Below are 24,703 nucleotides of genomic sequence, written 5' to 3' on the forward strand. Positions count from 1 at the left end.
TATGACTTGTCAGTCACATAGACAGCGTGTTTCACAGCCTAATTAATGACTGCTGAGATGTAAAGCTGTGGATGTCAATATGGGCGTCAGTCTATAGACTATAGAGCCTCTATACCTCTATTAATTATTTTTCATTAAAATCTAATTATCTCTACTCAATTTCTGTGAGAGCAGCTACTGATTAAACGTTATTAACTGCTCTATGTGATAAATTAGGTCAATAACACTGATCTGAATGCTCCCAATGTGACTTATAAAAAATATATCACTTCAAATCAATTGGTTCTGCACCCCTGTCAGGCCCACTTTAGCCAGGCTCAGGTGTGTCCCTACCTGGCAGGAGCCCTCTGCACACTCTATAGTGAGCCTATAGTGACAGCGTCTCTGTTGTACTCCCCTGCAGGTGTGGACAGGAACCCGGTGCAGGATGGAGGCATCTGGGACTGGTTTACCCTCATGGGGCAGCCGGACAGCGGGGACACTGCCACCAAGGTCACCTATCCAAAGCGGCTGGTGCAGCAGATCAAGTCGGAGGAGGAAATGGCTCATGACTACTTGGATACCAGGGTGAAGAACAGCACCGAGAATACCTTGGTAAGTTGTAGCCTAATTCAGCTATTCTCAACCTTGGGGTCGGGACCCCAATTGGGGTCGCAAGATGATTTCTGGGGGTCGCCAAATCATTTTGGAAGTCAGCTCTGTCTCCACTGTGTTAAAGTGTTCATGTGTTAATGTGTTTTTGATCATTTTCTGTCTTTTCTGCTCATTTTGTGTCTTTTCTGGTCATTTTGTGTCTTTTTTTTGGTCATTTGGTGTCTTTTTTGGTCATTTTCTGTCTTTTCTGGTCATTTTCTGTCTTTTTTGGTAATTTTGTTTCCTTTTTGGGTGATCTGAACTGTGCATGTGAGATTCTGTTCAGTGAGCGGGGGTCGCGGCCAACATGCATGTTAAATTGGGGGTCGCGAATCAAAAAGGTTGAGAACCACTGGCCTAATTAATGGGAAACTCGAGCTGTCTTCCAATTTCTCTCTCAAATCCCCAATTCTGTTTATTGTCACCCCAGTGGTCTTAATTTGGCGGCTAGTTACACTCAAGGGTCCTTTACATGGTGTCAGGAATCTCCCAGTAAAACATGGGAATAGATTTATCTTACTGTAATTTAATTAAAAAGAAAGATCCCCCATTGGGCAGTGTATAAGAGTAGCTTTTTAAATCATAAGATTCATTATTAACTCACATATTACAGGTGTTCTGGACCAAAATCAAATGAAATAGGAGCCTCCAGCTTAATTTGCAGATTAATAAATTCAGGAAACCATTGAGAATTTGAATTGCTCAGCATGCACCCCTACTAAAGAACATTCCCTCTTGCCGGCATTTTATGAAGCTGTGTGGACATGTATGGGTGTGACAGACTGCTATTGTGGTGACAGGGGGAACCTCATTTTTCCAGTTTCTGTAACAGTGCAGCGCTTAGCTCTCTGCTGCTCACGCAGCTCCTGCTACACAAGGATGGCAGCGCAGGGTGGTGTCTTGCAGCAGTCTCTGCTCCTCGGCAAGATTTTGACCCAGTTAGTCACTGAAAATCCCTTCAAATGTCCACAGAGAGCCACTGAGATGATTCCAAGACAGACAAATATTATTCCTGCCTTAACTCAAGCTGCAACATCTGGCAACAACTTTGGAAACTCAAACCTTCTGACCTGCTTTTTGTGCAAGCATTGTAGTAAACACACAGTTTATGAAAGAGCGTGCGTGTTTGTAGTGGCCCTCATCCCTACATGACAAAGCTGAGCCCGTGCTGAAATATTCAGTCATTATGTCCGATCATCCGGCTGCCGTGCTGAGCCCCTGACTTCTTCATTATTCAGTGGTGTGTTGAAGGATGTCCCCATTAATTATGAAGTAGGCTTGTGTGAGAAGTGCTGCATGGTCCAAGAAGCTTCAGCACTCTCCATCCCTACGACCCCCCCACTGTTTCTCTGTCTCTGTCATGCTGATATGATATAGTTCATATAACTGGAATGAGAAAGTACATTAGGCTCCACACACACACACACACACACACACACACAGTCACATTAATGTATTTCCCCCTTGAAGAGAAGAACCAAGGCAGATTATATATAACAACCGGGAACATAATATACATTCAGAAGGTACAAATGATGACAATGTTCGAGCAGGCGAGGTACTTGTCTAGATCTGCTGTTTTGTTTTTTCAAATATTTAAGACGCTGGGAATGAGGGACATGATAAATTTAGAAGCAACAGGGGGTGAGCTGAATTTTTTATTTTCTGTCACATCATGCTGCGTCATGGGTAACCTGTTTGTTTGTTTTTTAAATCTTTTGTGATTATTTTTGTGTGTGTAAAAGACACACACAAAATGTAGTATTTATGTTTTTGCATAAATGTTACATTTTGTTACAGCACAGACTGTCTTGCAGTTATTTTAAGTTTTCAGGCTGAGGTTGATATGCTGAATCAGCTAATTTCTATTGGGAGGTGGGTATCCTGAAATTCATTTTATTGGTTAATTTATGGCCTCTTTTTCTCATGTCATCAGAAACAGTATTTTTAAGAATAAATCCATGAAAAGAAGCACTCACTGAGAAACAAAATCCCACACAAATGAAGCAGATATAGAGAACTCAGACACATCTTTTTGCGTCTCTATGATTATGTAAAATGTATATTGATTTAATTCTGAATAATCCGTTATTTGCTTAGCTCAAATAGGTCTGTTGCAAGATGGATCTGTAAGGAAATGGGCGATGACGCCTCAGAGCACCTAAAAGAGAAATCTCAATCTCAGCTTTTGTCCAAAAAGTGCCCAAAAACTGTAATTTTGAAAAAAAATTCCAAACCATTTCCTTCCACTGAGAATGATGAGTGTTATTTCCAAGCTCCAGAAATAGTGCTAAATTGCACTTGTGATGAAAATGTTTTTGTCCGACACCTTAACCCATTGAAGCCTGGAAAGTATTATTTGTAGTATTTGTATAAGCTCTCAAATAACTTTTTGAATTTCATTTCTATCTGCTACAGAGGCTGAAAAATCTATTATTTAGTAGAAGAGTTGACACTTTTTTTCCAGAATTTTTCCAGAATTTCCAGAAAATTAGAGGCTTATTTTAAAATCGCCCAGCGATTTTTCAGGCCTCAATGGGTTAAGAGCTATCACACATGTTGATCAGAAAAGAATGTGACTAATGTAAAGCTGTTGAACAGTGTTATACTGTACAGAGACGGAGCTTTGATGGACGCCATGCTTCGGTAGTACGAAATCTGTTGTCCATGCTCACTGAGGGAAATAATTCCTGGATAGTGATGCATTTTATTGTAAAAGCCCGGTGATTCACTGCAGCCTGGTTCCTCCAGACTGAGATCAAAGCCACGCTGGCACAGTCAGAGCTGCTGAAGAGACACTGTTTAGTCTGCAGTAAATCTCTCTCTCTCCTTGCCCTGCTGTCTCTTCACCTCCTCAGCTCTGGCAGCTGTCCATCAGGGGCATTGGCACAGCATTGCTGCACATAGCCAGTAAAGTTTTCTCCTCCTCTTCCCCTCCTTCCACCTCCTCCCTCTCCATCCATCTCCATCACGAAAACTAGCTCTTGAACAACCATTGCTCTCCAGAGCCAATGTCGATCAATGGAGACTTTATCAATCATAATATTTCAGCTGCCGGGGTTGCTTTTAGAGCGTACACACTATTGATTCTGTTGAATTATTCATGGCACTTTTTCACCATCACTCTGTGGCTTTTAACAGAGTGACACACTTAACCGCATTGTTTTGTTACACTTTGATTTATCAACTATGAAATCTGTCTCTGTCACTGTGGGTTTTTTCAGCCTGTTCACTTGGCCCAGAGCTGTTTTCAAGTGGAAGCCTTTGGACACACCTTCATCCTGGACCTGGAGCTGAATCAGTTAGTATTTCCCTACAAAAATCATCAGATCGGTCTTTTTGTTCACACTTGTATCAGTGGGTGCTCTTAATTCACTGCAGCTGTTCTCATTTGCATTTCCCAGCACTTAAGCAAATGCACTTAGCGCCTCTATTATGTTACATGACAAGATGGGGAATACCAATGTGCCACACAGACACACACACTGCTGCATGTTTATGAGGTTCCACTGATTAAAACCGCATGTTAATATGTTCGCTTATTTTTTTGTGAAATGCATTTGAGTGGAGAGTAAGAGGTGGGACATTCCCTTGATAAGACCATTTTGATAACATGGTGATAGAGATAATGCTGTCAGAGGTCTTCATGGCGTCTCTCCTCTCTTCACAGTCACCTCCTGTCCTCAGAATATGTGGAACGGCACTTTAACCAGGATGGCAGACCCTCACAGTCAGTGGTAAGACTGTTTGCGTGGAGTGTGGATGTGTTCTGACAGGATTTTAGTGAGTGAACTTGTCTTTTGGCACAAAGAAGGCTGCATAATAATGAGATGACCGGAGTGGCGGTGCAGCATTCAGTTCTTTGGCTGCAGAAACTGAGACTTTGTCACATTTTACACTGGCGACAGTGAATCTTAGAATTAATTTTAAGTTTTGTTTGTCAGTTGCAGTTTGTCGGTAGAGCTCATTATGTAAAATTAAGGGACTAATGCAGGGACATTCTTTTTATTTTCTGTTTTCTGAAGTCAACTCCAGATGCAACAAACACTCTTAACAACTCTACTGTACTCCCACCCAGGTGTGCTGAATGTTGAGTCCCCTCTAATTATAATCTGTTACTCAAGTTACCCTCATAATTCAAGAGAGGCCACAAAAATAAGGCTGTAAGAACTCTAAGGGGTGAAACTGAAAAACTATTTTATGACTTAAACAAAGTAAACATGATTTTTTTTTCCCAGTGTCAGTACTAGTCATACAGAAAAATCACATTTGATAATGTGATATATAAGTAGAACAATCTATAATATATAGAATAATAAGTGATGTAATTTTTTGAGATTAATTTGAAATATTTAACATGTTTTAAATAAATGAACACAAAATAAATATTCCAGGCTGTTGTGTGCTATAAAAACAGAGATAGAGATAGATGTTATATAAACTGAGGAATCCATCGGTACCAACCATCTCGTGATATCTTGTAAGGAAGTGGTGAGAATAATGCAAAGTTAGTTAAATTTCTTACCTCAAGATATCTCAATGAAAAATGGGTTTTTACAGTTCTATAGGTACCCTTGAGTCTCCTCTTTACAGACAAATATCCATTATTACTAGCTACAGTCTTAAGACTTCATTCATAAGATCCATGGCAAATAATCGCAACAAATTGTGGGATTAAATGTATTAAAAAATGAATTGAAGCTCTATAATAATCCCTAATGCGTTTCATTGTGTTAGACAAACAAGATAAGAAAAATTAATGGGTATCAGTGAAATAAGAGCAAATCAGGGATACAATCACAAGAAAGAGGAAATGTGTTTGTATATGGCTTCCTCAAGAAGCCCTATGCCTTAAATGTATTTCAGGTAATCTAATGCAGTTCTGTTTCATTATAGTCTCATTTCAGAAACAAAACATGTGTTTTTTTTTATCTTTTAAGGCTGATCTTAACCCATAAGAACCCAGACCAAAATATGTTTAAAGGAACATTATGGGGGATATACCACAGACCAAGTGGACCACATAGAACACATTTATGATGTTTTAAAAAAAATACTACCCCTAAATGTCAAAGATCTGTGATGTGACATATGTATGTTACATTGGGCGTTTATGGTAATTATGTTCATAATATTTCTTATTTTAAAATAAATAAACTAGACACATTTTCTGCCTACAGAAGCATAAATTTGACTTTTTCTTTGCATCTCCACAACATATATAAAAAATGTGACATTAATAGTGCTGTTTAACAACAAATTATTTTTCAGTTTTGTTTTTAAGTAACAAATTAATAATTATAAAAACATAAATAACCATTTGCCTTTTTGTTTGCATCTCCATAACATATATCAAAATTGTGACAGGAAATATGGTCAGAACAAGTTAAATGCAACACAGGGCACCCTATTAATGGGTTAGAAGTGTTAAATGGGTTTATTCTTAGATTCTAGAAGATTTAAAGTGTTTGTTACAAGGGTGTCACCATGGGTTCTTATGTTAAGTTATGTTGATGTTTTATTGCAATTGTACACAGTTTGATATCATCCTTCCATTTTATCTATTTATAGAAAGAGCATTGTGTGCTCTCTGCTTCAAAAGTAGGTTGCCATGTAACTGTTAAGAGGATCTATGTTCCCGTGCTCTGCATATGAGGGTTTTTCCTGTCAGCGGTGTGCACGCGTGCCTCTCTGCTGTGGCCTTTCTCAGACAGTTGAGAATAAAGGCAGCGAGCGGTTGTGATGTTTAAAGCACGAGCTCAGAGGAAGAATTAAGAGATAACAGGAAAACGGATGAAAGCGTTGACATCTAATGCGAAGCACGTTGGTCGGGAAAGACCAGAGGAATGCCACTGCATTCTGCTAGCCAGAAGGGACAGCTAATGTTTTTCCCTATAAATGTGCCACTCACTGCCCCCAAGAGCAGTCACCCACCCACCCAGCCAGCCAGCCAGCCAGCCAGCCAGCCAGCACTCCACGTCCCCACCCGCAATCGTTCCAAACTCTCCCTCGGTTCTCCTGACCAATCACAAGCCCGTTTCCATAGCAACCAGTTAGCTCAGAAGTGTCATTAAGTTCTTGGCAGCCGAGAGAATGAAAGAAGAGCGAGAGGGAGGGAAGAGTGGAGCCGTCGAGAGCAGGAGGAGGAGGTAAAATGAGGAGTAAAATGCCAGTTAATACAAAGGGAAGATGAGCTTTGGAGCCGGGAGGAGTAATTTTGGGGGTGTATGTGTGTTCATAGACAATTGGTTTTTTCCCAGAGCGGCGGGAGGGAGAGCAGGCACACAGGGGCGAGGATGGAGACCCGTAGTCAGGCCAGATTGAGGCTCAGCAGGGCCGAGGCCTTACGTGATGCAGGCAGGTGTGATGCAGCACGTCACCGGACCGATCTCCGTCGTCAAAATGCTTTTGTTTCCCCTCGAAGCACTAAAGCCGTTGTTTGGCTGAGCTGTTGTGGCAAGGCTGAGACACCCTGCTGAACTCAATTTGATCCAGTTGAACCAGTGCTTCTCACTTCTCTCACCTTTCCTGGTGAATCATTTCCCCCGCTATGTCCTCAAGAAACAGCGCACCCACTTTTCAGGGAGTGTTAGTTGGAGAAAAAGAGCCAGGGCTCTGTCGTAGTAGTAAAGGTTGTTATGAGGACAGGAAACAGCAAATCACAGTTCCTTTTTTACCCTTATCTTGTTGTTTTTTTAGTTGCAGCATGCCTACTGTTCAATGCTAAATTCTCAAATCTAACTGTTTGGTCAACAAGAGTGTTGATTTATTGAAGAGCTCCTTGTCAAGGGTCTCCCTCCACCTCTATTGGCAGTGAAGCAGAATAGAGTGGATTAGAACACAGGATACAAGTAGGTCACAAACTGTGCCATAAATGCGATAGTGGGGAACTATGGAGAGGGGAGTCACATATGCAGAAGTTGAGAGGTTTTTCCTCAGAGCTGACCTATTACGATGCCCAATGAAGTATAACAGAGAGCCTGTTAAGAACAGTTGTGTGTTGCGTCCACAGGGAGGGGAGCACTGCTACTACCAGGGGAGGTTACGAGGTTTACCAGACTCCTGGGCAGCTCTCTCCACCTGCCACGGCCTGTGGTGAGCCTGGTTTATTTCTCTGCACACATATTTAGTTAATTTTGCTTAATTAACTTAAACTCTGCATCTCACTGTCTCCCCGTTGTTTTTGGTCCTTAGCGGCATGTTCTCTGACGGCTTCTTCTCTTATGGGATTGAGCCCCTTCACAATGGGAGCAATCAGGTAAATAGTCAGAGGAGTAGAATTGTGGATGGATGGATGGATGGATGGATGGATGGATGGATGGATGGATGGATGGATGGATGGATGGATGGATGGATGGATGGATGGATGGATGGATGGATGGATGGATGGATGGATGGATGGATGGATGGATGGATGGACTTTATTTATCCCAAGCTGGGAAATTACAGCGTAGCAGCAGCATTACACACAATGACAACACAATTAAATAAAAAGAACAACCTAGGCATACTTCAAGCAATAAAATATAAAAATACAATAAATTGTATATATGTATTAAGGAGTAGAATAGAATTCCAGTGCAGAAAAAATGCTATGAAACAAATAAGGTGCAATGAACAGTGTGCATAAAAAACACATAAAGCGCATAGACAGTATGTAATGAACCAGGCTATTATTTGTTATTGTATTGATGCCTAATGCATTTTTGTGAGTTGGGATGCTGTTTTTGTTGTCTTTAGGTCTTAATGTGTCTTATGTCAACTGGTTCCTTTATAGGACAATGGTGCTCACTTGATCCGCAGGATGCCTGACATCAGACTTTCCTCGCACTGCCCAGGTACATGAGTGCATTTAAAGTTGCGTATTTATAGTTGGCTAGGAATAAAATAGGAGTTCTCATCAATGAAGAAGGTGATAATTTAATTTTAAATCAGATCTGACGAGGTGATAATCACAATCACAGCTTTTTGGATCTTGGAACTGGACTGTTTTCACTGAAATTGATTAACATTTGCACAGCACACAATGATCTTGCTCTAAGTGCCTGCAGCTCTGCTTCTCTGTGTACAGACTGTACAGAGGACAGTGAGTGGGATAGCAGAGGAGGTGATGGTGATGACGACAGACCGGACCCAGTGAGTGAGCAGCAGGTGTCTGGGGGCCTGAGGCGATCCAAGAGATATGTTCGCAAGCCCTCTGTGCAGACTGAGACCAAATATATTGAGTTGATGGTGGTCAACGACAACGAAATGGTGAGTTAAAAGTCCTTTTTGCTTAGAAAATACATTTGTTACATTTGCGGTGGTAGTCTTTGTTGTCCAGATTATAGAGGCTGTCCATCAGTGCCTTGATCTACCAGCATAGTTTGTGTGGATAAGCATCAGCCTAGTTTGATCATGCATGTATTAAAGCAGGGGTGTCAAACTCTGGCCCGCGGGTCCAAATTTGGCCCACAGTGTAATTTTATTTGGCCCGCGAGGCAATACCAAATTATTATATTATTATTGTACTATAAAAGCTGACCCGCCGGTATTATACAGCGCATTTACCGCTAATACTACAAATCCCACAATGCCCTGCTGTTGTTTTGGCGCGTCAATCAGGACAGGACCCAGAAACGCTCCTCTGTGACAGTCGTCATAGCAACCTCAAGCTAGGGCTGTCTCCGAGCTACCCCTTCCCAAAAATGGAGAAAGAAAGGCAGAATTTATTAACCTGTTGAAAAAGTTTATTTGGATATTTAAATCAGAAGGATGCAAATAGAAAAGAGGTATACGATTTTTATTTAATTTTTATTTAATAAATTAATAACATTGATGTGTTTTTTAGCCTATTTGAAATTTGATTTGCATGTCTGCACTATTTAGTTATATATTGTATGTTTATAAGCGTTGCTGGTTCCATATTTAATGTTAAAGCAAAACATGTTTGGTATATATTAAAAGGTTTATTTGTTCAATTTTATTCAAGTTTAAAATTTTGGCCCATTGTGTATTTGAGTTTGACGCCCCTGTATTAAAGGGATAGTTCTTTTTTTTTTTTTTAATGGAGTTGTATGAGGCGTTCGGCACGCCCCAGGTTTTGAGAAGCAAGCAGCAGTATGAGAAGCTCAACAATGTTCTGCTGTGAAAAGGGGGAACAACAGAATGTATTTTAGTCACCTAAAAATCACTATCAGTTTAATGTACTCTATATTTAAAATATTTGCATTGCTTTACCTTGCTGTCAGACTATGCAAGGGGGAACTGAAGCTAGAATCTATGCTCTTTTCACAGCCAACAGACTCCATTGACAAGAACAGGAATTTTACCTCGCTGAACACAGGAGTTGCTGCTGTACCGCTGCCTAGGTCGTTAAGTTTGTGTGTGTTATTGTGTGAATTTGGTGAATCTGAACCGACCCTTCAAAACACACTTAAGTCACACAAAAAGAAAAAAAAGTAACCGCCTGCTTGGGCTCGCCACAACTTGCTCGCTATAGCAGAAGTTTTGTACCTTCTGCTGTGTCAGCTTTAAACACAGCACCCTGGTAACCACCGGAGGGGGTGCTATGCTGGAGGGTTAAATGGGACAAATGTGGTGGATTTAGTGTATATTTCTGTTGTGTCGTGGTGTCTTTATAGTCAGGCGGCTTAGCTAAATAAAGGGGACACGCTGGACAAAAGCACCAAATTTTTTCCACGTGCTCTCTATCACCATAGGTTTCAATTTTTGGTAGGAGCCACTTCATCAAGATGGCCGATCCGAGATGGCACCCATATAAAGTCTATGAGAACCAATACATCTTCCAAGCCACTCAGAAGGTCAATCTTGGTGTCAAAATCTATATTTTCTGGGTCAAAGAATCATTTAAAGCTGTTGAGAATATCACTAGATGATTATTTGATCAAATAGAAATGTTCATTTTCACCCAGACTGGTAGGCAACTCGCTTCAAGTGCTGCAGCAGGGAATCCTGAGCTGAAAATGTTTGGAATCTAATAATTATGTAAATACATGGCCAAAATGAACATATCTATTTGATCATCTAGTGATATTCTCAGTAGCTTTAAATGATTCTTTGACCCAGAAAATGTATATTTTGACACCCAGATTGACCTTCTAAGTGGCTTAGAAGATATATTGGTTCTCATAGATTTTATATGGCTGCCATCTACGATCTGCAATCTTGATGAAGTGGCTCCTACCAAAAATTGAAACCTAAAGTGATAGAGAGCATGTGGAAAAAATTTGGTGCTTTTGTCCGACGTGTCCCCTTTCTTCCCAAATCTGGTCCTAAGCCGCCTGAATATTATGTATCCTATGCTTATGTGTGTATATATGTTCGAAGTACAGGCTGCGAAAACAAATTTCCTGAAAAGGACAATAAGGTATCTATCTATCTGAGGCAACAGTAGACCAGCAACCTCTGTGCTCTAAGAGGTAAATTTATTGTTTTGTCAATGGAGTCTGGTTGCTTTTGACAAGACCATAGAGCAGTGTTAGTCCCCCATCTAAAAGGACAAGGCAAGTAGTGAAAGTATTGCAAATATAGCATACATTTAAATTGATACAGATTTTTTTTCTAAAATATGTTTTGCTGCATACTGTAGCTGTTACAACTGGCCTTAAAGGAGTACAGTGAAATATAGCATAGGTGTAACAAAAGTACATTACAAGTATTTATAAATTAATTCATGGAAATAAATTAGTAAAACATTCCTATAAGTTTATGCCTTATGCCATGATCTGTAGTATAGAAGTACACTGTAAAAAAAACCCTGTTGTTTTTACAGTAAAAAACTGGCAGCTGTGGTTGCCAGAACTTTACCGTAATAAATACGGTGCAACTTTTTCTAATATTATGGTAAAAGGATATTAGCACTGTTGATTTCACATTTAAGATTGCCATTTTATTCCATATTTACCTTAAAAAAAATAAAAAAATTCTGTCAAAAGAAACGCTGTTCTGCCATATAATTGACAAGAAAATACTTTATAAATGAAAGATTTTACCATTAAATATTACAGTATATTTTTGTTTGTAGAGATATGGTGTTTAGTACATTTAACAGTGAGAAAAAGTATTTATAATAAAATATAAATAATAAATAAATGCAAAAATTACAGGGATTTCTTGTGTATATATATATATATATATATATATATATATATAACAGTATATCTTTGTTAAAAACACGGTGCCCATGTATTTTACAGTTGAGTAATGTGTGTTTTGCTTTTCTTTTAAACTGTAAAAACTGTTTTGGCTGATATTTACATTTATGGTGTTTCATTGTTACTGAAACTGAATTAACCCATTTATCATTTTTCATCTTTTACATGGTTTTAGCAGTTTTTCACCGTAAAGTCTACAGACTTTTTTACAGTGTATAAACATGTATATGTGTGTGTTTATGTGTGAGAGAGTGAATGTGATCCATCTCTTACACCATCTGTGTTTCTCTGTGTCTCCACAGTTTGTACAGCTGCGTCGATCTAGCAGCCAAACCAAGAACTTTGCCAAAGCAGTGGTCAACATGGCGGATGCGGTGAGAGCTTTGTTTGAAGGATTATAATCCCCCTACTGCTAAACTCTGCATACACACACCACCACCTGTCATAAAAGTGTGTGTGCGTATTTCCACATTTGCAAATGATTTATTCCTAATCAAGATTATAATAGTTTGGGATTTTTCATTAGTTTGAGTTTTAATTTCGTTTTGTTTTCATATTTAGTTAGTTTTAATTTGTTTTTAGAGTGAGTTTGTTAGTTTTAAATAGTTTTAGTATTTTTTGGAAAATGCTTAGTTTTGGTTTAGTTTTTATTAGTTTTAGTGCTTTTTTTTGTAATGGGGTATTTGTTGGGTGCGAGATTTAAAAAAGCCACAATAAATGTTGCCTTTATTTCCTTCGGCTTATCCATCTCAGCCCCAACAAGTTTATTTAAGTCATTGTTTAAGTCATAAAACCACATAGATGAAATAGATTTCATATCGACCAAAAAGATTTACGTATGAAAAAAGTTGACAAAGACGAAAACACAAACACAAAACGACATTTTCACTATAATTAGGGCCCGAGCAGGCAACGACCTGCGAGGTCCCTATTGTATTTCGAATGATTATTAGGGACCGAGCACTAACGGTGCAAGGACCCTATTGTAATTGGTCCGTTTTTTATTATTAGGGACCGAGCACTAACGGTGCGAGGACCCTATTGAAATTGGTCCGTCTATTCTTATTATTATTTTTCCGGGTAATCAATCGCCTTTTTGGGGGCTTTATCATATTCAAAAACTCCTAATTTTTGGAATATACGTCAATCTCCCGTGAAATTTTCGTATTCTGGTATTCGCGGGAATGGCCGTGGCAAAATGACTCAACAGCGCCCCCTTGAAAGTCAAGAAAATTCAGCCCCTCGCACAGGCATGTCGTATCAGCATGAAATTTGGTACATACATGTATCATGGCAAGACGCACCAAAAAGTCTCAAGAACTCATACCCTAAAACGTACAGGAAGTCGGCCATCTTGGATCGAAAATGGCGTTTCCTGCTGTTTTGGCCCATTTCCACCATGCATACTTTAACAAACTTGTACTACAGATTTCACCCGATCGACTTCACATTTGGTCAGTACCATCACAAGGCCTTTGGGATCAAAAGTTGTATAAAGCTTCACCGACGGTCACACTATGTGGGCGTGGCATGGCGGCAAAATATGGCGTCTCGCCATAAAACACGAGATCATCATAACTTTCCCTTTCTTTGTCCAATCTGCTCCAAACTTCTAATGCTTCATCAGAGTCCAGCCCTTAACACTTCTAAATGACAAAATTTCATAAAGCCCCGCCCCTTATGCTATATCCACGCCCCCTTTCATCACATGACCACCTTGCATACTTTACATAACTCCTCCAACAGATTTCATCCCATTGACTTCAAACTTGGTCAGTAGCATCACAAGGCCATTGGGATCAAAAGTTGTATAAATTTTTACCGACGGTCACACTATGTGGGCGTGGCATGGCGGCAAAATATGGCGTCTCGCCATAACACACGAGACTGTATAACTTCACCACACATTGTCTCATCTGGCCCAAAATTCTTACACGTGATAAGGGTCCACCTCTGAATACACCCACATGTCAATATTGACACACAGTCATAGCGCCCCCCGCTGGCAACAGGAAGTAACAACTTTTATGCCTAGCCCTCGCAGTAGGCTTCACGTAGAGACACGAAATTTGGTACACACATTAATCATGTGGAGACACACCAAAAAGCCTCTTGGACCCATACCCGAAAACATACAGGAAGTCGGCCATCTTGGATTGAATATCGCACTTCTCATCGTTTTTGCCCATTTCCAGCTCGCATACTTTAACAAACTCCTCCAACAAATTTTATCCAATTGACTTCAAACTTGGTCAGTACCATCACGAGGCCTTTGGGATCAAAAGTTATAAAAATCTTTACCGACAGTCACACTATGTGGGCGTGGCATGGCGCCAAAATATGGCGTCTCGCCATGAAACACGAGACTGTATAACTTGACCATACATTGTCCAATCTGTCCCAAATTTCTCACACATGATGAGAGGCCAGCCCTGGACACACCCACATGTCAATATTGACACACAGTCATAGCGCCCCCTGCTGGCTACAGCAAGTATTATGTTTTACACCTACCCCAAGCACAGTGGTAGGAGACACGCCATTTGGGACGCATAGGGACTGAGCCCACATTGCCACGCCCGATGTGGCCTCCCCCGACGTGCCCTCCCCCGACGTGCCCTCCTCCGACGGCTCCACTCTGCGAGGGCCCGTTCAGTACTGCTTGCAGTCCTAGTTATTATTATTATTATTATTATTATTATTCTTCTCCCAAATGAATTGCCTTTTTGGGGGCTTTATCATATTCAAAAAGTCACCAAATTTGGAATATACATGAATCAGATTTGAAATTTACGTATTCTGGTATTCGCGGGAATGGACCTTGCAAAATGACTCAGTAGCGCCCCCTTGAAATTTTCAAAATATCCTCACAATATAGGTTTTTTTCACGTAGACACACAAAATTTGGTACATACGTGTATCATGGGAAGACGCACCAAAAAGCCTCAAGAACCCATACTCGAAAACGTACAGGAAGACGGCCATCTTGGATTGAATATCGCACTTGTCATCGTTTTTGGCCATTTCCAGGTCGCATACCTTAACGAACTCCTCCTACAGATTTTATCCAATTGACTTCAAACTTGGTCAGTACCATCACAAGGCCTTTGGGATCAAAAGTTGTATAAATCTTTACCGTCGGTCACACTATGTGGGCGTGGCATGGCGGCAAAATATGGCGTCTCGCCATAAAACACGAGATTGTTATAACTTCTCCATTCTTTGTCCCATCGGGTCCAAACTTCTCATGCTTCATCAGAGTCCAGCCCTTAACACTTCTACATAACAATATTTCATAAAGCCCCGCCCCTTATGCTTTATCCACGCCCCCTTTCATAAAATTACCACGTTGCATACTTTACATAACTCCTCAGACAGATTTCACCCCATGGACTTCAAACTTGGTCAGTACCATCACAAGGCCTTAGGGATCAAACGTTGTATAAATCTTTACCGACCGTCACACTATGTGGGCGTGGCATGGCGGCAAAATATGGCGTCTCGCCATAACACACGAGACTGTATAACTTGACCATACATTGTCCAATCTGTCCCAAATTTCACACACGTGATTAGAGTCCAGCCCTGAACACACCCACGTGTCCATTTTCACAGACAGTCATAGCGCCCCCTGCTGGCTACAGGAAGTAACATGTTTTACACCTACCACAAGCACAGTGGTAGGAGACACGCAATTTGGTACGCATAGGGACTGAGCCAAAAGCGCCGCGTCCTATGTGCCCTCCCCTGATGGCGCCTCCCCCGACGGCTCCACTCTGCGAGGGCCCGTTCAGTACTGCGCGCAGTCCTAGTTTATTTTTATTAGGGCCCGAGCAGGCAACGACCTGCGAGGTCCCTATTGTATTTCGAATGATTATTTATTAGGGCCCGAGCAGGCAACGACCTGCGAGGTCCCTATTGTATTTCGAATGATTATTTATTATTATTTTTTTTTTTATTATTATTCTTCTTCCCAAATGATTGCATATTTCACTGCCTGAACATACCCCAAAACTCATGAAACTTTAAATATAAGTCACACATGGTGAAAAATTTTATAATCTATTGTCATCCTGAATTTCCACCACTAGGTGGCGCTATAATAAAGGAAAGTGCGTTTAGGCTAATAACTTCCACATACTTTATCGCACATTCAAAAAACTTATATCCACGCGTTCACTGAGTTGTGCTGAATCTCGTGATATAGGCCACTCCCATTTTCGCCTACCGTTTTTTTTCGCAAATTCGCGAAATGTCGCAAACCTACTTTTTCGAACTCCTCCTAGGCAATTTCATCGTTTTGCACCAAACTTTGCACACAGCATCTATGGACCCTCATGACAAAAAGTTATTAAAAGAATTTTGATTACCCAAAGAATACTCAAGTTATTTAATAACAACTTCCTGCAGGTGGCGCTATTTTCAACACAAAACACAAAGTGTTGCATATCTCCACATTGGTGTGTCTGAATGACATGAAACTCAGGTTACTACTTCCCCATGAGCCCTTGAGGCTCGCTGCAAAATTTTGTGCGATAAACACTAGGTGGCGCTCTTTAAATTGAAGTATTTTATATCTCCACATCCGTTGGTCGGATTAACACCAAACTTGATATACTTATTGTCAATGCCCTCCTGAGGATAACCCTTGAAGGTTTTATTGATCGGCCCCTAGGTGGCGCTCTGGCGGCAGTTTAATTTAATAAGTGCCACTGTGCCCAGACCATAAGACTTAATTATATATATTATTATTATTATTAGGGCCCGAGCAGGCAACGACCTGCGAGGTCCCTATTGTATTTCGAATGATTATTCTTTTTAGGGCCCGAGCAGGCAACGACCTGCGAGGTCCCTATTGTATTTCGAATGATTATTAGGGCCCGAGCAGGCAACGACCTGCGAGGTCCCTATTGTATTTCGAATGATTATTTATTTTTATTAGGGCCCGAGCAGGCAACGACCTGCGAGGTCCCTATTGTATTTCGAATGATTATTTATTTTTTTTTTTATTATTCTCGTACCCAAATGATCGCATATTTCACTGCCTGAACATACCCCAAAACTCATGAGACTTTGAATATAAGTCACACCTGGCGAAAAATTTTATAATCTATTGTCATCCTGAATTTCCACCACTAGGTGGCGCTATAATAAAGGAAAGCGCGTTTTGGCTAATAACTCCCACATACTTTATCGCACATTCAAAAAACGTATATCCACGCGTTCACTGAGTTGTGCTGAATCTCGTGATATAGGCCACGCCCATTTTCGCCTACCGTTTTTTTTCGCAAATTCGCAAAATGTCGCAAACCTACTTTTTCGAACTCCTCCTAGGCAATTTCATCGTTTTGCACCAAACTTTGCACACAGCATCCCTGGACCCTCATGACAAAAAGTTATTAAAAGAATTTTGATTACCCAAAGAATACTCAAGTTATTAAGTAACAACTTCCTGCAGGTGGCGCTATTATCAACACAAAACACAAAGTGTTGCATATCTCCACATTGGTGTGTCTGAATGACATGAAATTCGGGTTACTACTTCCCCATGAGCCACTGAGGCTCTCTGCAAAATTTTGGCCGATTACCACTAGGTGGCGCTCTTTAAATTGAAGTATTTTATATCTCCACATCGGTTGGTCGGATTAACACCAAACTTGGTATACTTATTGTCAATGCCCTCCTGAGGATAACCCTTGAAGGTGTTATTGATCGGCCCCTAGGTGGCGCTCTGGCGGCAGTTTATTTTAATAACTGCCACTGTGCCCAGACCATAAGACTTAAGGCAATGAAATTCATAGGGGTGGTATAGACTGGCCCCTGTAACGCACACACCCCGACGGCAGCGTGCCCCGACACGCGTGTACTTTTTATTATTCTTCTTCCCAAATGATCGCATATTTCACTGCCTGAACATACCCCAAAACTCATGAAACTTTAAATATAAATCACACATGGTGAAAAATTTTATAATCTATTGTCTTCCTGAATTTCCACCACTAGGTGGCGCTATAATAAAGGAAAGTGCGTTTTGGCTAATAACTCCCACATACTTTATCGCACATTCAAAAAACTTATATCCACGCGTTCACTGAGTTGTGCTGAATCTCGTGATATAAGCCACGCCCATTTTCGCCTACCTTTTTTTTCGCAAATTCGCGAAATGTCGCAAACCTACTTTTTCGAACTCCTCCTAGGCAATTTCATCGTTTTGCACCAAACTTTGCACACAGCATCTATGGACCCTCATGACAAAAAGTTATTAAAAGAATTTTGATTACCCAAAGAATACTCAAGTTATTAAATAACAACTTCCTGCAGGTGGCGCTATTTTCAACACATAACACAAAGTGTTGCATATCTCCACGTTGTTGTGTCTGAATGACATGAAACTCAGGTTACTACTTCCTCATGAGCCCCTGAGGCTGGCTGCAAAATTTTGGGCGATGACCACTAGGTGGCGCTCTTTAAATTGAAGTATTTTATATCTCCAAATCCGTTGGTTGGATTAACACCAAACTTGGTATACTTATTGTCAATGCCCTCCTGAGGATAACCCTTAAAGATTTCATTGATCGGCCCCTAGGTGGCGCTCTGGCGGCAGTTTAATTTAATAAGTGTCACTGTGCCCAGACCACAAGACTTAAGGCAATGAAATTCATAGGGGTGGTGTAGACTGGCCCTTGTAACGCACACACCCCAACGGCAGCATGCCCCGACACGCGTGTACTGCGAAGGCCCGTTCAGTACTGCGCGCAGTCCTAGTTATTTTTATTCTCGTGACGAAATGATTGCATATTTCACTGCCTGAACATACCCCAAAACTCATGAAACTTTAAATATAAGTCACACATGGTGAAAAATTTTATAATCTATTGTCATCCTGAATTTCCACCACTAGGTGGCGCTATAATAAAGGAAAGTGCGTTTTGGCTAATAACTCCCACATACTTTATCGCACATTCAAAAAACTTATATCCACGCGTTCACTGAGTTGTGCTGAATCTCGTGATATAGGCCACTCCCATTTTCGCCTACGATTTTTTTCGCAAATTCGCAAAATGTCGGAAACCTACTTTTTCGAACTCCTCCTAGGCAATTTCATCGTTTTGCACCAAACTTGGCACACAGCATCTATGGAACCTCATAACAAAAAGTTATTAAAAGAATTTTGATTACCCAAAGAATACTCAAGTTATTAACTAACAACTTCCTGCAGGTGGCGCTATTATCAAGACAAAACACGAAGTGTTGCATATCTCCACATTGGTGTGTCTGAATGACATGAAACTCAGGTTCCTACTTCCCCATGAGCCCCTGAGGCTCGCTGAAAAATTTTGGGCGATGACCACTAGGTGGCGCTCTTTAAATTGAAGTATTTTATATCTCCAAATCGGTTGGTAGGATTAACACCAAACTTGATATACTTATTGTCAATGCCCTCCTGAGGATAACCCTTGAAGGTTTTATTGATCGGCCCCTAGGTGGTGCTCTGGCGGCAGTTTAATTTAATAAGTGCTACTGTGCCCAGACCATAAGACTTAAGGCAATGAAATTCATAGGGGTGGTATAGACTGGCCCCTGTAACGCACAAACCCTGACGGCAGCATGCCCCGACACGCGTGTACTGCGAGGGCCCGTTCAGTACTGCGCGCAGTCCTAGTTTTTATTATTCTTTGTCCCAAATGATCGCATATTTCACTGCCTGAACATACCCCAAAACTCATGAAACTTTAAATATAAGTCATACCTGGCGAAAAATTTTATAATCTATTGTCATCCTGAATTTCCACCACTAGGTGGCGCTATAATAAAGGAAAGTGCGTTTTGGCTAATAACTCCCACATACTTTATCGCACATTCAAAAAACTTATATCCACGCGTTCACTGGGTTGTGCTGAATCTCGTGATATAAGCCACGCCCATTTTCGCCTAGAGTTTTTTTTCGCAAATTCGCAAAATGTCGTAAACCTATTTTTTCGAACTCCTCCTAGGCAATTTCATCGTTTTGCACCAAACTTTGCACACAGCATCTATGGACCCTCATGACAAAAAGTTATTAAAAGAATTTTGATTACCCAAAGAATAGTCCAGTTATTTAATAACAACTTCCTGCAGGTGGCGCTATTTTCAACACAAAACACGAAATGTTGCAAATCTCCTCATTGGTGTGTCTGAATGACATGAAACTCAGGTTACTACTTCCCCATGAGCCCCTGAGGCTCTCCGCAAAATTTTGGACGATTACCACTAGGTGGCGCTCTTTAAATTGAAGTATTTTATATCTCCAAATCCGTTGGTTGGATTAACACCAAACTTGGTATACTTATTGTCAATACCCTCCTGAGGATAACCCTTAAAGATTTTATTGATCGGCCCCTAGGTTGCGCTCTGGCGGCAGTTTAATTTAATAAGTGTCACTGTGCCCAGACCATAAGACTTAAGGCAATGAAATTCATAGGGGTGGTATAGACTGGTCCCTGTAACGCACACACCCCATCGGCAGCGTCCCTCGCAGGACACGCGTGTCCTGCGAGGGCCCGTTCAGTACTGCGCGCAGTCCTAGTTTTTAGTTAGTTTTGTAACCTCGCAGTACAGTTTCAGTTAGTTTTTATCGTTTTTATTTTTATCTCAGTTAACAAAAATGTTTTTTCAATTCTAGTTTTTGTTTTTTCGTTATCTTTCGTTAACTATAATAACCTTGTCTCTGATAGCACACAGTGTTGTGTTTACAGCACAGGTGTCATGCCAAAGAAGCGGTAAACTGATGGGCTGTTTTTTGTCCCCAGATCTACAAGGAACAGTTAAACACGAGGATCGTGCTGGTTGCCATGGAGACATGGAGCTCTAAAAACATGATGCCAGTGGTGGAAGATCCATTAATAACACTGCAGAACTTTATGAAGTACAGAAAGGACAACATCAAAGACCAAAGTGACGTTGTCCATCTTTTCTCGTAAGAGGACACAAATCTAATATCATGATGATTGAGGCTTTTTTTTTAATGTTTGAGTGCTCGTTGAGGTTTTATTTTAAATGATTGTATGTTTTCTGTGCACTTCAGAGGGCGTACATTTCACAGTAGCCGCAGTGGGACGGCCTACACGGGAGGGGTGTGTTCTCTAACAAGGGGAGGAGGCATCAATGAGGTGAGAAAAATCAAAAAATATTTCACTTTCCATGGCACCAACAGGGATTCAGTTAAAGCAGGGGTGTCAAACTCAAATACACAATGGGCCAAAATGTAAAACTTGAATAAAATCGCGGGCCAACATTGAACAAATAAACCTTTTAATATATACCAAACATGTTTTGCTTTAACATTAAATATGGAACCAGCAACGCTTATAAACATACAATATATAACTAAATAGTGCAGACATGCAAAATCAAATTTCAAATAAAAAACACATCAATGTCATTAATTTACAATAATAATATAATCATTTGGTATTGCCTCGCAGGCCAAATCAAATTAAACTGCGGGCCAAATTTGGCCCGCGGGCCAGAGTTTGACACCCCTGAGTTAAAGGAATACTGCACAGGAATACTTGAAATTACATTTTTTTTTATAACAAGTACTCTGTTCTGTTATGTTGAATTCTTTTAACATTGTATTTTTCACATGTAGAAATGTAGTACATCCTTCATGAATCATTATAAATGGAGGCAGGTTTAACAACAGCAAAACATTTAAGAAGTCTGTTTTAAACTTTCACACAACTCATGCAGTATAATCCAAGTCTCATTTCCATTTTCCAGTCAAGTGCTCAGTAATTCCCAAACATATTAATATTTGCTAAAAAACCTTACTATTTTACTTAAATATTAAAGGTTTTTAAGTTTAATTGGAAAAAAATTAATCATGATTTAAAGGAATCTTTTGAAAATTTCATGCAGTTCGAGCCAGCAGACAGTTGCCAAACGTCTGCCAAACCGCGAAAATCTCAACAGAGCAGATCGCACCAGACAGGAAGTCCGACTCAGAATCAGCGTAAAACACTTCCGCCCCTTTCAAAATAAAACACAATACGCAGTTCATGCAGCCTAAAACTACTTCACATCAACATTATGTTATGACCGGGGCACCAGATCGATCAATCAATCAATCAATCAATCAATCAATCAATCAATCAAAGATCTCGCGGTCTCCCGTATGGTCAGGATTATCGCGGGACCTCGTGATCTCGCGTGTATACGACCGGCTCGCTAAGTTGACGTGACGCTGCTGTAACGTGACGCTGGGCAGAAGACGCAGCAAAACCGCGGTGGAGCCGTGCTGCTGCTGTAACGCGCCCGGTGAAAATCCCCAGTAATTATTTTGCGTTGTGTCTCTGCTCAGCAGTGCCTGTCACCCGTCAGTCAGTCTAAACCAGACCCACCTCTCAGTTGTCCTTTGAGTCATGTGCGCGCATTCACACAATTACACAGGCGCGCTGAATATACCGAGCTGTAGTGCCTACCTGTCTGTATCAGTCCAGTCCAGTCCATATCGTCTCTCCATGTGCGTCTGCGTGTGTGCACGCAGAACTAAATACTATCAACCTGTTTCCGGGCCGTCAGAGGTCCAAACGGTCCGAATAAACTATTGCATTGTGCCGTTAGCCGCGATCTAACATTAGCTAACAAATAAAGTTGTGTTAATCAAAAAAAGCTACTATTACTTCCTGTCGCTAAAAACATGCAGCTTTCAAAATAAGAGCACAGTGTGTTAACAGAATCCACCACATAATTTACAAGAAGACTGTCAAAATAAGATGCCTTAAATAAAACATACAAGAACCTTTATTTTCCTTTACATTATTTCATTAAAATATGCAATGATAAGATTAATGTATATGATGGAATATTGGCAGTAGAATGTGTGAGAGGCAACAAATTTGAGCTTTTTTGAAAAAAATTATCCAGTGGGACATGCCCCTGGACCCCCCTAGCAGCTATTTTCAACATTGTCTGGCTACTCCATGTCCTAGTGGAAAGCCCTGTTGACTGAGAAAAATGTTATGTGAGGTGTTTGCTCACATTTAGCTCTCAAAGTGGACAAGATTGATGCATTGTACTTAAAAATGTACAAAAATTTATCCTGGGGGGACCCTCTAGATGTTTTTATTTATTTATTATTTGCTAATACTCAAGAGTCAAAAGGGTTAAAGGGTTTTTGGGGGGAGTTGTATGCTATACAGATTGTAAATCTCCAGAGGAATGATTTATGATGCATAAATGAATCTGACTTGACTTGACTGGCCGTGTCCAAATGGAACAAAAAAAACTCTACCAGCACCTTACTGGTCCCAGCCAAGAAATAGTCTGGCATTTTACTCCCTGGTGAAATGCTGATTTGTTGTTTTTGTGCAGAAAGCCCGTTCTGTCTACTACTCTGGCATCATTCACTCTGGATCCTCCAACCCACGCACTCTGTTTTCCACCATAAATAAACTCCTCAAGCCCCACGACAACACCTCATCCTCATTCACCCCGGAGAAATGCAACAACCTCATTTCATTTTTCAACTCCAAAATAGAGAACATCCACAACCAGCTTGCAACCTCCTCTGCCTCCACCCCGGTCCCTGAACCCACACCTCCTTCATCCTCAGACCACCGGCTCTCTACCTTCTCACCAATAACCACAGCAGACCTCTCTAAAATACTCTCCACCATGAAATCATCCACCTCCCCCCTGGACCCCATGCCCTCTGAACTCGTCAAAGCCTGTTTCACCTCTGTCGCCCCACTAATCACTGACATCATCAACTCCTCTCTTTCCTCTGGCACTGTCCCCCCACCTCTCAAGCTTGCTGCTATCACGCCTCTCCTTAAAAAACCTGGTCTTGACTCCGACGACCCCAGCAATTTCAGACCCATCTCCAACCTCACATTCATCTCAAAACTACTGGAAAGAGCCATCGCAATTCAACTCAAGACCTACCTCCTCTCCAATAACCTATATGAAACATTCCAATCTGGCTTTCGAACCCACCACAGCACTGAAACAGCTCTAATCAAAGTCACAAACGACCTCCTACTCTCATCTGATTCCGGCTCTCTCACCATTCTTCTCCTCCTGGACCTCAGTGCTGCCTTCGATACCGTCAACCACTCCATCCTCCTCAGCCGCCTGACATCCATAGGCATCACCGACTCCGCCCTCTCCTGGTTCAACTCATACCTGTCTGAAAGATTTCACTTCATCGCAATAAACAATCACACATCCCACACCACCCCTGTCTCACACGGAGTCCCCCAAGGCTCAGTGCTTGGCCCCATCCTCTTCATCCTCTACATGCTCCCACTTGGTCACATCATCCGCCGCCATGGACTTCACTTTCACTGCTATGCCGACGACACTCAACTCTACATCACCACCAAAACCATCACTCCAACTGTTCTCTCCACCCTCACCAACTGCCTCACCGACATAAAAACCTGGATGGACCACAACTTCCTCAAACTCAACAGCAGTAAAACTGAAATCATAATCTTCGGCCCAAAATCCACCCTCCCCACCTCCGAGAACTTCACACTCTGTATCGATGGTCACTCTGTCACTCCCTCCCTCCTGGTCAGAAACCTTGGCATCTACATGGACCCCGCACTCTCCTTCAAGTCACACATAAACAACGTCACCAAAACATCCTTCTTCCACCTCCGCAACATAGCACGCCTTCGCTCCACTCTCTCCTTCTCAGCCGCTGAAACACTCATTCATGCCTTCATCACCTCCAGACTCGACTACTGCAATAGCATCCTGTATGGCCTCCCCTCCACTGTCCTTCAAAAACTGCAATATATACAAAACTCCGCTGCCCGACTGCTCACCCACACCCCCTCCAGAGAACACATCACGCCCATCCTCCGTCAACTTCACTGGCTTCCCGTAAAACAACGCATTCATTTCAAGATCCTCCTCACCAC

General features: G+C 41.2%; 1 protein-coding gene across 1 annotated transcript in view; it reads left to right on the forward strand.

Annotated features, from left to right (window-relative positions):
* Window positions 1-24,703, forward strand: part of LOC131983031 (disintegrin and metalloproteinase domain-containing protein 11-like) — a 42,240-nt gene that overhangs the window by 721 nt on the left and 16,816 nt on the right. Inside the window, exons 2-11 of the mRNA XM_059347604.1 lie at window positions 404-594; window positions 3,858-3,934; window positions 4,304-4,370; window positions 7,646-7,728; window positions 7,828-7,891; window positions 8,411-8,471; window positions 8,705-8,886; window positions 12,092-12,163; window positions 20,579-20,745; window positions 20,854-20,938. Coding sequence (XP_059203587.1) covers window positions 404-594; window positions 3,858-3,934; window positions 4,304-4,370; window positions 7,646-7,728; window positions 7,828-7,891; window positions 8,411-8,471; window positions 8,705-8,886; window positions 12,092-12,163; window positions 20,579-20,745; window positions 20,854-20,938 — 1,049 coding nt within the window. The remainder of the gene's footprint in view (window positions 1-403; window positions 595-3,857; window positions 3,935-4,303; window positions 4,371-7,645; window positions 7,729-7,827; window positions 7,892-8,410; window positions 8,472-8,704; window positions 8,887-12,091; window positions 12,164-20,578; window positions 20,746-20,853; window positions 20,939-24,703) is intronic.

This window comes from Centropristis striata, chromosome 13 (assembly GCF_030273125.1).
Source record: "Centropristis striata isolate RG_2023a ecotype Rhode Island chromosome 13, C.striata_1.0, whole genome shotgun sequence".
Lineage (NCBI taxonomy): Eukaryota > Metazoa > Chordata > Actinopteri > Perciformes > Serranidae > Centropristis > Centropristis striata.